The sequence below is a fragment of the Protopterus annectens genome, chromosome 9.part0, assembly GCF_019279795.1.
Source record: "Protopterus annectens isolate FY-2018-M chromosome 9.part0, PAN1.0, whole genome shotgun sequence".
NCBI classification, from domain to species: Eukaryota; Metazoa; Chordata; order Ceratodontiformes; family Protopteridae; genus Protopterus; species Protopterus annectens.
In genome coordinates, this window is record NC_056743.1 from 152,346,523 (window position 1) to 152,365,699 (window position 19,177).

The following is a 19,177-nucleotide window of genomic DNA, read 5'->3' on the forward strand; positions in this document are numbered from 1 at the left end:
ACACCTTTATTGAATTATTACTTCTGACATAGGCAGATTTGCATTTATATAAAAGTAATCAAACTGTATTAACAAGTGCAAGTTTACAAACATTATACTTCACATATATTGCTATACATCATAAAACCTGAGCAACATTAAACACATTATTCAATTCCCGCCATTTTCTTGACAAGAAACATCTTTATTAAACCATCACTTCTGACATAGGCAACCATACAGTTATATAAATGAAAGCAAACCACACCAACACGATCCTAGTTGCAAGCATTTTACATCACAGTTGCAAGCATTATACATCACTTATAATCTACCAATCATGTTAAATCGAACATTACATAGCTCATTTAAGTCTTGCCTTCTTTTAAACCTCATTCCTCCCTTGTATGTATTGTTCCCACACTTCCCATTTTTCCTATGTAGTTTGTTTCTGCCCTTTTCTAAAGATCTCAATTCCATTTGTTTTATCTCTGTTACTATATTCACTACTTCTAGTATAGTTGGTTTAGATTTTGATTTCCATGTTTTAGTAATTGCTTTTTGGCAGCCACCATAATTAGACTCAGCAAGGCTTTACCAAGTCTAAGCAATTCCCGATTCTGTATCATACCTCAGAAAAATCATCTCCCTCGTCACACCAATCTGCCCACCCAGCATCTCTGACAGTGCATCCTGCAGGGAATCCTTAAAGTCTGCCAACTCACTGCACTGCCAGAAAATATGTTCCTAATTATCTCTTTCTTCCCCATTGCTTCAACATTTACTGTCTACCTGAGGAAAAATACTCTGGAGTCTACTTGGGGTGTAAAAATATCTATAGAAACATTTCCAAGCAAAAATCCTAAATTTTCTAGATGTTGTTGCACATTTGGGAGACATACATATATCTTCACATTATTTATTTGTGAATTGCTTATCCAATATCTCTCTTCCCAATCCCTTCTAATCTCCTCTGATTGATTCCTATAGTTATCATGCAATATTTTATCTGCTCTACTAATTATTCCTTTTTTAATTGCAGCTTCTGTTCTAGAGTCAATTAAAAACTCTACTAGTGCTGGTCTATCATTTAGGACCCCCACCCCATTTATTTCTCTTTGCCTATGGTCTGATATCAATCCTTGATATGGAAGGCAATCTCTAACCTGCAGTCCAAATAAATTCTTGGCATCTTCCCATTCTACCATTTTTCCTTCTCTAATTATTTGCTCCCAATACCTTTGTTCCTTTGCCAGTTTTCTCTAATAAATTCTAGCCCCTCTTGCCTATTGCCTAATTGCAGTCATCAATATCGGTAGAATCTCCTTTCTCCATTCCCATGTTGGTTTAGTTCTTAGGATACTTTCTGCTACTATATATATATATATATATATATATATATATATATATATATATAGAGAGAGAGAGAGAGAGATAATATTCTGTATGATTATTGTTATTCTCCTTAAAGGCCTGCATCCAAACTCCCAGTCTCTCCTTATTTCTTGAGCTCCCCCCCCCCATTTCATCATCATCCCTTTCCACTAGAATTATAGTTTTCTGCTGTGTAGCTCGGAAATACCCCCTTCAAATTGGGTAATCCCAATCTGTCCTGTTCTATTGGAAGAATTAGTTTATCCCACTTGACTCCTGCTGTCTTCCCCTCCCATTTAAGGTCCTTCAGCTCTTTATCAATTGCTAGCCATGGCTTCTCCTCTGGTTGATAAAGATATGCCTGACCTGTGTATAAGGCTAAATGGACTCAAAAACATTTTAAACTGCTTGTATCTTACTATCCATATCCATATAACAAAGCTTCCATTTTCTCAGTTTTTGAATTATCTTTGTTTAGTCTCTTCCCACACATTCTTAATGCCACATCAGAATCATTTTTAATCCATACTAATACTTCATTTAATCATATCTCCATAAATATGGATATCGCCGAACCAATTCATATTCACATAATTTACTGCTATTGCCTTTGTTTTAGCTTCATTAATTTTGCATCCAGAAAAGATTTGAAACTGTCTCAAAATGTTGCACAACACTGTAATGTCTCTTTCTGGTGTTGTCAAGTATAAAATTATATCATCTGCAAGCACAGCCAGTTTTTCTTGACTACCATACCAATTATATCCTTGAATTACTGAGTCCCTTATTTTTTTTTTTGCCAATGGTTCTAAATATAATGCAAATAAAAGGGAATGAGGACACCCCTGCGTGATTCCTCTGCTCAAACAGAAATCATCAGAGAAGAAACTACCCACTTTAATTTTTGCCTCTGATCCCTCATATATCCTCCTAATCAATCTAATAATTTTTTTAGGGAAGTTAAATGCTTTCATTGCCCTGCTCATAAATTCCCAGCTTACTCTGTCAAATGCTTTTGCTGTATCGAGATCCACCAACAACAATTGTATATTCTTACATTCTGCTTCCCAATGGATCATCAATGTTCTGTTAATGTTGTCAGATGTTTGATTCCCCTCCACAAAACCACATTGATCCATATCTATCCATTTTGGCATTACTTCTGAAATTCTGTCAGCCATTATAGACATGAACACTTTATAATCATGGTTTAGTATTGAAATGGGCCTGTATGAAGCTGGATGGGATGGATCTTTACCCTTGTTAAGTATTATATCTACCACTGCTTTCTTCTAGGATGTTGGTACTTCTCCTACTCTTAAATTATTGTTAAACAAAACCTTCCAGATATTTATCAGTTTCCCCCCCCTAGCTTCCAAACTTCCACAGGAATACCATCTATTCCTGGGGACTTTCCTGTAAACTGGTTATACATCACAATTTTTATCTCATCTCCTCGTATCCTAACCATTAGTAATTAAGCCTTATCTACCTTTAGCCTTGGCATATTTAATTCTTCCATAAACATTTCCATTTGTACCTTTTCTTGATTTCCATATTTCTCTTCTTTATACAGACTTTCATAGAATTAACAAAATATTTTTAATACCTCTACAGGATCTCATGTCACCTTCCTTATAATAGGCTCCCTAAGCTTGGCACAAACTCCGTTGTGGAATACCAGTCCTGTTGCTTTTTTTCTGTTTTCATAAAGTTAATGCAGTCTGTTCCTTCCAGCTTCTCTGGTGTAGCTGAAAATCTCACGTTTTCCCTACATGCTCTCTTCTTTAATTATATTTATTTTTTGAAACATATGTTCCTAGCAGTCTCATGTTCAGCCAGCCTTTTCTTCATTTCAACCTCTGATTTTTGCAGATTTATCACCTCGTCTGAATATCTGTTTAAAGCTTCTTCAATTTTTTCCAGCTTTTTGATGTTTGTGTTGATATACTTCATCAGTGTTTCATGTATTTTAACCAGGTCTGTGTACAGTTCTCTTAGATTATAGGAAGTCATGTCTGGAGATTGCATTGCATTTTGCTGAACAGCTACAGAACTTTCCCCAGTCAGTGTTTCTTCCTCACTTTTTGCAGCTGATTTTCTTTCCAGGTGCTCTGTATTTCTTTTTTCCTGGCATCAAGGCAGTACACTTACTTATTTACTTTAACCCATCTATGTCAAGCAGAGTTCCTCATTAGCACTCTTCAAGAAAAATCTTGATGAGTGGATGGGAAATAGGAGATTCACCCCGGGGATCACTTCTGGGTCTCTGCTCGACAGGGGCACAGGGAAATAACTTTCTTGGGTGGCGAAAGCCAGGGAACCTTGTTGGCTAGGCTTACTTAAGCCCTTGGGCTGATAGCCTAGTACCTACCTATGAACCTTTGAACTTTCACATTTCTTAAATTTGCCCATAAACAAAACTCTACTGACCTTCACTGTTGAGTTTCTGTTTTTTTCTGTTTTCACCCTGGGAGAGCTAGAGTCAAGCTAGAGTCAAGCTGTTACTCAATGTCATCTTGGAAGTATATCACAGACTGGTTTAAGAAAGAAAGATCCAGAACAGGCTTCCAAGCATTTTCTTTCCTTCTTTGGCACCAAAAACATCCTTGAATAAAAATATTTCTCAAACTGGGAAGGAGGAATTCTCTGTATCCCTCCCTGAAAAAAAAAAAAAAAAAAAACATATGTTGAAGGACAGGAGGGCATATAAACATCTGGACTGGTGGATGAGGACTCACTCTCTGAAAAAGAGGAATTTCTTCCCTCTGCTGTCTGTAACCTCGATGAATGATCTTCAAGCCCATTTGTTTGAAACTGCCTATTGGAAGAGGGAAGTCGAGATTCAGAATTTCTGGAAGGGAAAAGGGACTACCAGAGTGGAGGGACAGACAAGATCCCTTAAGTTGTCATTCTGACTTGTCGGACTGTCCCTGTTTTTTCTTTTTTGGGAGGTGGGTAGGCTGGGGCTCCTGTACACTTTTTGGAATCCCCTTGCCATTTGCTCTTAAACATCTGTTTACCTTCATTTTGCTATTTATTTTGTTTCTTGCCAAATCTGGTTGAGAGGCAAAAATCCCTTCGAAATTTTAGAAAAGGTTGGCTGACAAATCTTAGAGATTCTCTGTATCAGCTTACCCTCCCATCACAATTTTTGATCACCTCTACAAACGAGGGATCAAAAACTAAATCTCTATGCAAAAGAAAATTTAAAATCTCATTTCACATCATCTTGGAAATAGTGAGAATGCAGCCCTGCAAAACAGTACCAGTGGCCATAGCCCTGCAAGAAGTATTAACAAAGTCATATACGCATTTTAAACAATGAGTCGTGACCTGTAAAATGGAAGAAATTAAACCATTAGAAGCAGACTTTTCCTCACAAGAGGAAACTGCAGACAAAATGTTTCAAATCCTTTCACAGTTAGTCAGAATTAACTTTTAACATATCAGCCTGGCAATTCAAAATTCTTAAACTCAAAGTTGAAGAAGCATCATACACTTTTCCCCCATACTTACCAATTATTTCCCATTCCTGACAAAGTGAATGATTCTGAATTAGCTAAATGTTTAGCAGCAGTAGAATTAACTTAAGCTATAGCTGCTGGGTCAGGTTTGGGAAGAGAGTATAAAAACTTAAACGACAGAGGAACTTTGTACATTCTATCTGCCTTTTAAGGGCTAAGTGGCTGACTGTAACAGAATTGCAGGCAGTGACACACACATCCTCCAAAGTTGACAGAACTGCTGGAATGGGTGAAGAAGGAAAATAAAGTTTGCCTAAAACTGTAATTAAAAAAGTCAGAGAGATGTTTTTATGTGGGAAGAAGTGATTTCTGAAACTAATGTTGAATTGGTATCAAATTAAGATTGTGAACAACAGTGCACTACATTACATTAAATCAATGAATAAGTAAAAGAGTTGGATGACAAAACATTTTGTGAAGAGTATGGAACACTATATGGTATTAAAATTACCATTCTGGCGAAACAGTGTGTCCTCCCAAATCTCTGTAAATGTAGAATGCTACCATTTGCAATGAACACAATTGTGGAAAATGAGCAAGAAAGCTTGGAAGCCAGGGTATTGTGTGTCTGTTGAAGCTACTGAATGAACAGCTGTAACCGTAACTGATTCCAAAAAGAATAATTACATTTTTATTTGCATTACTTATAAACTGATTGTTCCTCCAATGAAAGCACTGTGACTTATCCATTTTCATGAGTGGATCAGCTGTTGGCCATGTTAAATAGTTGAGTTGCATTATTAAAATAGATCTAGTCTGTACTTATGAAAAACTGTTATTTGATAATAATTCCAAAAGGTATGAGGTCATTCATACAAACAGACTGCTAAGTTTGTTCATAAGACAATACCATTTGCTGAATGCACTGCACTATCTGTTTTTTTTTCAAATAATAGTGGAAAGTTATATAAGCATCTGAATTATAAATGCAGTAATAAACCTGAATGATTTGCTGAGCACTTAGAACAGAGAAAGAGATCACTTCTGTAACTTACTTAAAATGTTGTGACAGTGGAAACATTTTGGAACAAGTTAAGAATTCAAAATCGGAGTCTGGTGAATTGCGAATTATCACTAAGGAAATGTCTTGCATAGATAGAGATTATGACCTCCACAGAGAATAGTACAGCCAGCTATCCCCACCCCCCAAAAAGTGAAAGATTTAGAAATGTTACTTTTTTGATTAATATCAATGAAAAATTCATCTCTAACCAAGATATGGTAGGCTGCAAAAAAGACAAAATTCATTAATGCCTACACTTTGTGTACACCGTTCTAAGTAAACAGACAACACAAACATAACTCACACCACTCTCCTGATTTTCTTGTATCCTGAAATATCAAGGGGGAATCATAAAGGATTCCACAAAGTTTAGAATACATGTACGCTTTGTGTAATCTTTCTGAGTGACTAGAAAGGACAAAAATGTAGTAGGGATGTTCCTGAATACAGATTGTGTACACTTAATGTACATTTGATGTAGGCATTAATGAATCTGGCCTTGTATGCATTGGTGCTGAAAATTATTTTTTGTAAAGTACTTTCAGAACATGAAAAAAGTGGTTAAGACACAGTTTGCTTATGCATCATACATTCTTTGTTTTTCTATGAGAAAGTATTAGTGGCTTATGAGGGAAACCCTTGATTTGGAGTAAGAAATTCCATAAATACCTCTGTAGTACAAAATTCCAGTTGGTTACTAACATGACACCTTTTGTAAACTTATATGGTGAGAACATGAGTTTGCTTACTATGGTAGAAACAAAACTCCAAAGATGAACTGTAATGCAGACATGTAATTAGCAGAGAGAAGAGTTCCCAAGGGTCATGACAATACTGGGAGATTCTGTAGAGCTCCATATCCAGAAATTTAATATAACACTAGAGAAGGGATCATAGAATAAGTGAGTGCTTTGATTGAAAAAAATTTCCAGGAGGTACCTCTTTGTGTAGTTTGATAGCATCAGTAACCAGAACTGATAAAGAACTGACACAAACGTTAATATTTGTGATGGAAGGTTAGCTAGTTCTAGACTCAGTGACTGGTAATCTTCATGAGAATTTGAAAATGTTTGGTTACCCTCATAAAAATTTGAAAATGTTTTGCAAAAGAAAATTATGAACTTTCAGTGGGAAAAATAGGAAGATTTGAAGATGCTTTGCAACAGATAGTATGAACTTTCAGTGCAAAAGTGTTTTGTTTTATGGAATTCCTGAGTGGTAGTTCAATATAAACTAAGTAAATGTGTATCTGAAAAGCCCCTTACAGGTCTTATTGGCATTGTTAAATTGAAAGAACTATCTAGAAGGGCAGCCTGCTGGCATTAGAGAGATGAAGAAAGTCGGAATGTGACTAAGGCATATGCATCATGTTAGACTGAAGAGAAGGTGCACAGCAAGCAGCATTCCACACACAGGAAAACCCTAAGTGGTGCTGGGAAAAATGATACACTAATTAAACATGGCCATTTATATATTCATGATAGTGGTGGATGCATATCCTAATAGGACAGAAGTATCTATATGTCTCAAATCCTGTCTTAATGTAGTACTAATTATCTGAAAAGACTGTCTTCTGTTTAAGGTCTACTGAAGATATTGTCACTGACAAAGGAACCTGGTTTATATCAGAATAAGCTTCTTATTTTTGTTTAGCAAACTTGAATAATTAATTTCCCTAGTGCATCATGGGATAAACTGAAAGAACTGTAAAGTGAACAAGAAGAAATGATCTAATACTATGTTGGAAACTGGTGACAAACTTTTGCTTTTTCTACACATTTTTACATTTACAGTACATAAATCCATCTTGATCTATAAGACAGTGGCTTGTAGAGTTCTTCTTAAATAGCCATACAAGAACCAGCTTGGACTTGAAACAAATTAGTAATATGACTGTGCAAAAGAATTAGTACTTGAAGAAGAACAGCATGACAATTATACAGGTAACAGATTTTTTGATAAGGAGGATTCAGTGCATTCATGAGGTACTGGTGAGGAGGCACAAGTGCATCCTAGAAATCAGACATAGATAAAAAATGGGTCCATTTTTGTATCAAGTTTTAGGAACTGATTCAGAGATTTCCTAAAGGAGCTTTGTGAAATTCTGAGACGTGCAATGGTCGAGGATGCTGTTGCGTCAGACAACATGAATTCTGGATGTTCTTCGTGTTTCACTGTTGCAGTCATACCAGGACTGCAACAGTGAATACACTCGAACATCTACATTTATGGTAAGTGTACACAACTGCACTTTCTCAAATCTATGACATCATATGATGATGATGATGATGATGATGTGCCAAAATATGAAACATGAAACAATGTCCTGTTTTGATGTATTTCCTAACTGTACTAGAAGCTGTCATACAAACAATGAATCTCTTGTGCAAGTGAACTACGAACCAATACCAGAACATATAGCATCACAATAGTTTAGAAAAACATCTCAGTGCCTTACCTATTCACTAGTGAAGTCCTTGGCAGTGCTTCTGAGGCTTTATGTGAATGACAGCTGTGTTCCAGTGTTACAGAAGCTGTCTCATCTTTGGACTTTGTCTTTGATCAGTGAAATGTTATTTTACTCCAGAAAACTATTACTTTGCTCTAATTTTAAAAGGGGGGGGGGGTAATCTACTCTATTAAGCAGAGTCAGCAATTCTTTAAAATAGAGCCCTACACCCCTATATAAACTGCATAGTTGCACAGCAGGTCAGTTTGTGCTTAGCATGTGCACAGGCAACCAAGTAGCTTCTAAAGTATTCTCTGGTATCTGAGTAATTTTTTTCAAAGCACATGACATCAATACTTACATGATATCATAGTTACATCTGGACTTGAAAATGCTCCTTTAAGTTTGTGAGCTAAGGTGGTAAGAGAAATATTTTCAAAGTACTAAATTAATGTACTGTAGATTTAAATGTGTACTTTATAAGTTGTTGTTGTTGTGTCTTTCCCGGTTAGGGGTCACCACAGCGGAACTCTGGTCCGCTAATGATTGGCAGTAGATTTTTACATGCTGAGTTGCTAGCCCTGATGCACAACCTTCAACGAAGGTACGCCCATTCATGCATGTCTCCACACAGAAGATGCTCTAGCTGAGAATCGAACAGGACAGCGTCTAATTGTGAGGCGACAATGCTACCGCAGCACCACCACCGCAGTTCAAATGTGTACTTTATAATTTCTGATGATACTCCATGAAACTCTGTTACATATGCATGCCATTACAAAAACTCATGAAAGTGACAGCTTGGGTTCTTCAGAGGATGCTCAAAATGTCAGCAAGGGCCAGAAAACAGAATATCACAATAACTATGTAAAATTACCTGTCAGACACCAGTTGACCTTTTATTCAGCCTTTTCTCAGGGCACAGTAAACAAAAAACACAGCTGAAAATCATTTTTAAACATTGTGAAAAAATGTTGCTAGTATGTAACAAATTAATGAATGCAGTGTATTATTTTGGCAATGGCATCAAATATTCCAAACAGTAATTACTTCTGAATATTTCATAACAGAAAATCTGAGATCTTCATCTAGTTTGTTATTCTCATGTACTAAAAGACAATTCAGAACAGTGTGCGTGAAAGTATTAGTGCGAGTTCACATTTATGCATAGGTATGGAAGATTTATAGAATAATGAAAAATCAACTCCCTAAAACAGCAAGCTAAACAACAATTGCCTTCATTGGGCAACGAAATCCAAACAAACAGAAAACAAATTGTTAAATAATATAGATACTAGTCACACATTATATCATTAAAAAAAATCAGTTAAGCATAAAAAAAACTCCAGTAAAGAGTTTCATATTAAATTCAATAAGTCTGGTATTTAAGTATATAAAAGGCTTCCCTTTCAAATATCAGTACATTAAAAGTTTTACTATCTCATGTGGAACAACATTTTTTCAAAAGCTGCAAATTATTTTTTGTCACCATAATGGAATGACCAAATGTGTAAAGCAAGTATACTATTTTAATTATATTTTATGTATATCAAATGTTACTATCACCTAACTTTAAATATGCCTTTGCCTCTCAAACATAAGTTAAACCACAGAGACACCCTACTAAGTATAGCACAGCTGAGATTTTAGATGTAGAAGTAAAATTATCCACAAATGTTATCAATCCTAATATTCACAAGGCAAAATACCCTGTTGTTATAAAGAACACAAGATAAATGCAGATTGCCTCTGAAACTAAATATGTTAATAGCATATTTAAAATATTTCTTCCTCTTCTCTAGCAAAGCTATGAGAAATATTTTTTGTTGTACTTTTCCTTGATTATTTTGGCTACCCCACTGCCTCCATCCATCACAGGCTCTACCAGCCTCCCCTACTGACCCCAGACTATCTTTGTTTTATTGCTGGATCCAGAATGGAGCAGGATATGTCCTGGGGTGTCAAAGCAATGACTGCTTCCACTGGGAGACTTTTTCAATTCATTTATCAACTATTCCTTGGTAACCCATCCTGCAGTGCCTCAGATGCCTGAGCTGCTAATCGAACCTGGGTTGTCCAGGTATTGTTAGGTTTTCCATATATATTGCAGCTCTGGCCTTTTTTGAGAAGTAAATTTTGTCATGTATGTTCTCATCTTCACTTACAAATCACCAGCTATGCCATACACTATTAACTAAATACTGTATAAGCACACTGAACTTAGACACTATATCTATACATCTATCTTTCTCTCTTTCTACTGCACTGACTCCAAGGTTGAGTAAACCCCTCCAAAGGGACAGCTACATTGTATGGATGGTGACAATAACTGCTGTGCGGAAAATTATTTGCCGCCGTTTTTTCCCTAAACAGTTGGATATATGACATAATTTTCTACAAATAATTTTACATTTGAAAACAGACGTTTTTAAGACATACACTAAAATTCTATTCATTGTTCACAATACCTGAAAAATATCCTTGAAAAAGATGTAAATCCCTCTTTTACACTACCAACAAGCCTGCCATGTATAATATGTAACAACAGAATTAAAAAATGAGTACACGTGTATAAAAACTCAAACTTGGCCATATATAACTTGCATATCTTGGGTCAAAGGAAACTTCAACTAGAGTGCATTGCAGTGGAAAGCTGATGCATGCAAGCTATCAGACAAAAAAAAAACCTAACTGTTAGCAACACAGACATATCTCAACTATAATGCATCATGGAACTATTTTCAAGAAAAATATAACTTCTTATAAACCTTTTTTATGTGGGATACTTATGCATAAATTAATCTCATCATCACCATCACATTATTTGACTGTCATTATAAACCACTCAACTGATGAAAAAAACAGTTGTTTCCTTATGATGGCAAGTTATTCACGTATTGGTAAAGGAAAATAAAAGCAAAGTGACGTTATTTAAAACACTACCAGAATGCAAGATTATTGCATCCTTGGTGGTTTCTTTGTTTTTTGGTATGGAGAAGAAACATTGTATTTATGTATTAGAAACTATGTCATTTACATACAATCTTTAAAAGTTCATCTAAGTTTTATGCCAAAAGGGATACTTACAAGGAATAAATTAAGTCCCATTATTAAAAATACAAATAATATAATTTGTTATATTCATTCCTGCTAAGTTTGTTATTCTAAAGTTATTGCTGACCTCTATGGAGGTTGATAGATTATACAAGACGAAAGAAGAAATCAGCAGAGCATACACTAAAGTTCATCAGAATTCACATGGCTTACTGGTTGTCAGAATGCAGGGAAGAGAACATTTTTTCAGAATAATGTAAAAAGAATTATTTCTAAAGATTGTTCATAAGCCTACAGAAAGTTGAGTAAGAAATTGAAACCACTGTTATATAACAACTTATGGAGGTATTACAGTCAAGTTTACAAATGCATACCTTATTAATGAACTGTAAAAGAAATGGAAAATGCATAAAAAGTACATACTTTAAACTTACCTCAGGTCTCCATGGTAGACTGTTTTGGGTCAGGTTCCAGCTCTTACTAGCTTCTTTCATATACCAGTCAGATTCATCATCCAAAAATCTCCCATGCTTTTCAAAAAGTTCCATCTATAAAAAAAAAAAAAACACCAAAAGAACTATTTTAGATATACAGCCATATATTTTGTAACTTGTGACAAAAATGTCTTCTATATGTATTTATTTATGTATTAAGCAATTGTTTATCAGGAAAGTCCAACTTGGCCATGACAGGTCTCTTTTCAGTAGATGCCTGAGGAGAAAAGCTCCACAGTTTACTAATCATATAGATGTCATGCAATACAGTACAATACAAGGCAAACAAGCAAGTGCTAACTATCATATATTAGAGACACAAAAAATCAAGTTAGAATACAAAGGAAGAAAGAAAAAAAAGAAGAGGTAAACCCTGGAAATTGTTATATTCTGCAGAGCTGCATTTCAGTTTTACTGTAGCAATAAAAATGATAAGGACTTCGACTACATTAATACGTACATGCAACAGAATGTGAAAGGCATTACTAGTACATACCAGATTGCATGGTAAGATTTATATTTTCTACTTCTGCAAGGTTTGTGTGTATCAAATACTCTGTCTTTACTAGGTATGCACATTTGGTAACATTGTAGCACTAAACTACAGCCTAAATCAAATGGTTATATTCCTGGTTACAAATGATTACTGCATGCCACAGATAACAATGGAACACAGAAGTGAGGAAATGCCTTTTATCGGACCACTGCAGGTTTCACAATTATTCAAGCTTTCAGACCAGCAGGAGTTTTTCAATTGGAGTAATTTGCTGGTGCTAAATACAGTGCTTTAATTTTCACTTGTGTGTAGAAATGGGTATATAAAGCACATTTTTTCTCATTGGTTAAAAAAAGATACTTCGATAGACTGGAAGACAACAACAATCATCCTTCTGCGTAGAGGGGGACCATCTACTGACTCATGAAATTACAAATCCATACATTTGACTAGTCTTATATGTAAAGGCCATGGAAAGAATAATCATGGGCCTGATAAATAATGACATAGGAAACGTCTAAACACTGGACCTGACCCAATTTGGATTTGTCAAGGGCAGGATATGCCCTGGTAGATTTCTTTGAGAAAGTCACTAAAGCCATGAAAGATGGTAAAACAGTACATACCACCCACCTCAACCTGGCCAAGGAATTAGACACAATTCCCCACTCAGGTATTAACTGGGCCTAAATCCCTACATCACCAAATGGATAGCCAATTAGCTCATAGACAGGGCACATGTGGTTAAAATGGGTGAATCTAGATCCATCAAGAGGCCAGTTATTACTGGTGTGCCACAGGGCTCAGTGATGGGACCACTCCTGTTTGGAATATACTTCTCTGAAGTCAAAGCTAATGTGGAAGGCCCCTGGATGACAAAGTTTGTCGATGACCGCAAGCTGGGGGAACTCACTTAAGCCCCCAACAATGTAGATATCGTTCAGGAGGGTTTATATCAGACAAATGATTGGTGCCAGAACCATGGCCTAAATCTAAATGCAGAAATATGCATTATCATACCCTTTAGGAAGTAAAATATCCCTGCAAATTACAACATCAATAGCAGATCCCTAAGAGTAGCCTCAAAGGTGACAGATCTAGGAACAAAGATATATAGTAGCCTGAACTTTGGCCACCATGTGACCACAGTATTCAGGAAGTCCTTTTATGTGGCACAACTTATATGTAAAGGTATGGCATCCCAATCCAAGCAAATTATAGTCCCACTCTAATCAGCCCTCATTAGACCAATAATCAAGTACAATGCACCATTTGGCATATACTTGACCAGGCACTTACAGCAGATGGGGCTACTTCAGAGGTTCCTCACAAAGAAAATACTGGCTGTAAATAACATGAACTATGTAAATAGTCTAAAAGCCCCTATCCCTTTACTTTGTCTTCTAATGACTCTGGCAGATAATTATAAAGAGCAGTGGCTACTGAACACAGTTTTGTTATCCTGCTAAAACTTTCAAAATAGTAGGGCCTTCCTGATACCAAGGGTTATGGTTACAAGTGCCCTGCATCAAATATAATGCAGTAATTTTCAACATTAGAACTCAGCCCAACCCCCTCAAATTATAGCTGTTTAGCTGCGGTTAAACTATTCCAGGCTACACGAAGTCTGCACTTCAGTTTTTCCCTTGAGACTTGAAACACTTCAACCCAGCACTAGAAATAAGGCAATTTAAGACCGGCACTTACTAAAACTCACTAAAACTAGCACTAGCTTACAGCTTGCACTTCAGCCCTATACTCAGGAAGTATAAGGCTCTTTACTCATCCAATCAGCAATACAGTCCCAACCATCTATTCAGCCATGTTCAAGGGATAACTTCAGGTGTGCTCTCCGGTCCAGCTGGTGAATTTGGGCATCCTGAGGCAATGTTACAATTGCCTCATGTACACAGACAACCCTCTCCTCCTCCCAACCAACACAAACATATGTGAGAGATGCAGCTACACAGCCAAACTGGAGGCTAAGCTCTCTCAACCCATGACTGGATCAACCAGTCACAAGGAGAAGGGCAACACTAGCACCACATTACCAGACTCACATAGATCAGCCATAGCTGCACCAGAAAACAACTCTCAGAAACACGCAAAAAGATACTCGGAGGCTCTAAATAAGAACCTGCCTAAACAACAGAGACCTCCTAAGCATACACCCAAGCAACCCCCACCCCACAACTGAAACCAGGTAACCCATACGTCACAACGTCAGTGTGCCAAGCAAAAACAGCCCCTAAGGCTAAATAACACACCTAGCACACTAGTAATCAGTGATTCTATCATCAGGCACACAGACGTCCCACTCACTAGACTGAACAAGGAGAAGGTTACCGTAAGCTGCCTGTCGGGTGCCAGAATCCGCCACATAACACATGCACTCAGGTCACTCCACAACAAGTACAAATATGACTCTGTCATTGTACATGTTGGCATAAATGACCTGCGACGTACCTCCCTGAACTACATGAAAAGAGACATGGAGGAGCTCTCTGACCATGTAGCCCAGGCTGGTACGACTCTGACTCTGAGTAGCATCCTGCCCTCACCCAAAATGATGCCAGCATATGAAGAAAAAATTATCAATTTCAACAATTGGTTAAACTACTGGTGTCATTCAAAGGGGATCCAGTACTTGTCAGCCTGGGCCGACATGCTTGACAAGCCACGTTGCTTTGCCAGAGACGGCTTGTACCTGTCGCCCCTGAGCTTTCAAATACTGGCCAAGACTCTTGCTGCCCCAATACTGCCTTTTTTAGGCAAGGCTCAAAGGACAAACCCACCTCCATAAACAACGATAATAAACAAAAACTGAGGGTAATGTTGCTCAATGCCAGAAATCTAAACCTCAAAATGCACGCACTCAAGGCTCTCCTTAGTATGAAAGAAATCGACGTATGTGCAGTGACAGAAACCTGGTTCACGGCTCCAGAGAGCACCCCAGCACTACCAGGCTATAACTCTTACCATACCTTTAGGTCCCAAAACCAGGACCGGAACACAAAAGGAGGGGGGGGGTGTCCATATTCATCAAGAACACCCACACCTCCAGGTTAGTAGCACAGCACACAGAATCTGAGACCATCAAAGTGCGATTGACAGCGGGTAAATTGACTGTTCAATTTATAGCTTGCTACAGATCTCCCACCTTGTCTCAGGACCCTCACGCAGCATTCCTGAGAACATTAGAAAGTATGAAGATTCTACCCAACACCATGCTACTGGGTGACTTCAACTATCCAAACATTGACTGGGAAAACTACTCAAGCTCAAACGCTCTAGCCCAATGCTTCCTTGAGTTTATAAACTCAAACACCCTTGAACAGCTGGTCACCACTCCCACAAGAGGTGACAACATACTGGACCTGGTCATCACCAACATGGGGAATCTATGTTCCACACCTGAGGTAAACTCGGCATTGGTAAGATCAGATCACAAACTAATCCCACTGCACATCCTCATCCCAAACCCCCCAGTCAAGGAAATCAAGGTAAAAAACTTCTCTAAAGCCAACTTCACACTCCTCAAGACTGAGGTGGGAAGTTTCAAAGCACCCAATCAAATGGAAAATGATGACCCATTGGTAGAATCCTTTACAAGTGCATTCTATGAACACCTTCAGGAATGCATGGACCGAGCCATCCCAAGTAAAACCAAGACCAACTCCTCAAAAAAGAGGAAGCCAGTCTCGTGGACCCCGGCCATAAATAAACTTTACAACAGAAGGAGGAAACTCCTGCAAGATAGAACAAAATCCCAAAATAAGAAGGCATCTCTGAATAACATCAGTAAAAAACTGTGCTCCCTCATTAAATCATCCAAGACCAACTTCGTAAGAAAAATAGCCAGTGACTCTAAGGATAACCACAAGACGTTCTTTAACTATGTCAAGAGTCTAGGGGCAAACTCTCAGATATGCTCTGAGCTAGAGCATAATGGTCATAAATACACTGAACCAACTGACATTGCCAACAGCCTGGCTGACGAGTTCAGTGCAAACTTCACCCCCCCCTCCACAAAAGGGGCTAGCACCCATCTCAGAAGAATGTGGCACTCCAGATATCTCAGACACACAAGTAAAGGCAGCCCTTGCAAAGGCCAAGAAACACAGCATCAATGGGACCAGATGCTATCCCAGGTTGTGTCTTACACGAGCTTCAAAATGAACTAACCCCACATCTCAAATCACTATTCAAACTCAGCCTCTGTACAGGCTATATACCCAAAGAATGATGTACAGCAACAGTCGTACCACTCCACAAAGGTGGTGCCACAACTGACCCTGGGAACTATCGCCATATAAGCTTGACTAGCTTGGTCTGCAAAGCCATGGAACGCATTATCATGGAGCTCATTAACAGGGACATTGGGAACCTCCAGACACTGGACTCCACCCAGTTCGGCTTTGTTAAAGGCAGATCTTGCCTCCTGAACTTGGTTGACTTCTTCGAAACAGTCACCAAGGCCATAGATGAAGGGAAGGTGGTCCACACAGCATATCTGGACCTCGCTAAGGTGTTCAACACCATCGCACACTCAGGAATCATAGACAAACTCACCAGCTTAAATATCAACCCCAATGTCACGAGATGGGTTGCCAATTGGCTCTCAGACAGAGCCCACATGGTAAGAGTGGCAGACGCCATGTCTGACTCTAAACCAGTCACAAGCGGAGTCCCAAAGGGCTCAGTCCTGGGACCCCTCCTGTTCGGTATATATTTCTCCAAAGTACAGGCAAAGGCAGAGGGACTGTGGCTAACCAAGTTCACAGATGACTGTAAATTGGGTGCAATAATTGACTCTCCAGCTGAAACAGACATCCTGCAAAAGGGTCTCACAGAGACAAACACCTGGTGTCAAAGTCACGGCCTCAAGCTAAATGCCAAAAAAATGCATAGTAATCCCATTTGGGAAAAACAAAGTACCTACAAACTACTGCATAGATGAGAATCCACTAAGTACAGAAGAAGTAATTAGGGACCTGGGTACCCAAGTAGATAGCATGCTCTCCTTTGATAACCACATAGCCAAAACGGTCAGGAAATCCTTCTATGTGGCACACCTGATCACAAAGGGTTTCTCATCCAGATCCAAGGAGGTGATTGTGCCCCTTTACTCCTCACTCATTAAGCCCATAATAGAGTACAATGCCCCATTTGGGATGTATTTCACTAGACACCTGCAACAACTAGAAAGACCACAAAAGTACCTCACTATGAGGATTAAGGGCCTTTAACAATTACCCTATGAAGCACGACTAAAAAAGCTCCAGCTCTTCTCAGTCGCTTATCGTCTGCTCAGAGGTGACCTATGCCTGACCTATAGGGCCATGTCAAACCCTGAACTAATGGACATGCTTCACCTCAAAAAAACGAGATCCCTCAGAACCACTCATTCCAGGAACTTGAACCTATGTACAACAATAAAGAGGACATGCTGGAGGGATAGATTCTTGTCCCAGCAACTCCCCTCACTCTGGAATAGAATCCCAATCCATATTCAACAGAGCTCCTCTCTGACCCTCTTCAAGAGAAATCTTGATGAGTGGATGGGTAATCATAAGTTCTACCCTGGGATCACTTCAGTAGCCCTGTTGACAGAGGCCCAGGTTACTAATCTAATTGGGAGGCGAAAGCCATCACTCTGAGGCTAGGCTTATAAATGCCCATGTGCAGATAGCCTAGTACTTACCTATGAACCTATACTATCATCAGAGATTTCTTCCAGGTCAATTTACCTCAACTGGATGATGACCTCAGGGGCATGACTGAAAACCCCTGCCCTTAAGGACTGAATAGAAAATACTACAGCATTTAGTGGGAGCTTTTATTCTCAATGTAACATCTTGTTGGAGACCTAACTCCCGATGCAGAACAAATAAAGAACCGAGTTTAGAAATAAAACTCTTTGCTGGAACCACAGCATTAATAAACTGTACAACAAAAGGAAAGTAACATTATTCTCCCTTAAAAAAACTGAAAATACCACACTTCACGATTAAGTTCAGAAAGTAAAACAAAGAGCTTAGGAACAAAATCACATTTTGCAGGGGTAAGTATGAATAGAAATGTGACATGTTTGTCAGAAAGAACTACATGTCCTTCTTCATCTATGCTAGCAACCTCAGAAATTATGCTGAAAACAGCTGCTGTCATCTTTCTCACAATGGATGTCCCACCACTGATTCAAACAACTACAGACCCATAAATCTCAAAATGCATACTTGCAAAACAATGGAAGGCATAAGTACTGTCCTTATAAACTCAGACATTGTGAACGTGCAATCCCTTGACCTAAAACAGTTTTGATTTTTGAAGGGTAGGTCTTGTTTCCTAAACCTGGTTAACTTCTTTTAGCAGGACACTGGGGACTTGGGCAAAGGTGAATTACTACACACACTGTACCTTGACCTTGCTAAGGCCTCTGTCAGTATTCCAAACTCAGACAACATACGGAAATTACTTGTATTTAATACAGCCCCTACTGGAGCTGCTGGATAGCAAACTGACTCAGAACAGAACCCAGCAAGGTAAGATAGGTTGCACATTTTCCACTAAAAGGACTGTCGCCAGTAGTGTTACACAGTGCTCAGTTCTGTGGTTACATTTGCTTGACATGCAATATATACTGCTTTGGCAGCAAAGCTGAGACCAATGGCCTCCATCTGACCAAGTTTGTGATGATTACAAACTTACTGCCAAACTCCCAGGATAGCTCCAAGGTTCTACAAGTCAGACTAACACACTAAAATACATGGGGCCAAGATCAGTGCCTTACATTAAATGCAA

General features: G+C 38.3%; 1 protein-coding gene across 1 annotated transcript in view; it reads right to left on the minus strand.

Moving 5' to 3' along the window:
- Positions 1 to 19,177, minus strand: part of B4GALNT4 (beta-1,4-N-acetyl-galactosaminyltransferase 4) — a 1,859,522-nt gene that overhangs the window by 1,550,952 nt on the left and 289,393 nt on the right. Inside the window, exon 2 of the mRNA XM_044082670.1 lies at positions 11,821 to 11,934. Coding sequence (XP_043938605.1) covers positions 11,821 to 11,934 — 114 coding nt within the window. The remainder of the gene's footprint in view (positions 1 to 11,820; positions 11,935 to 19,177) is intronic.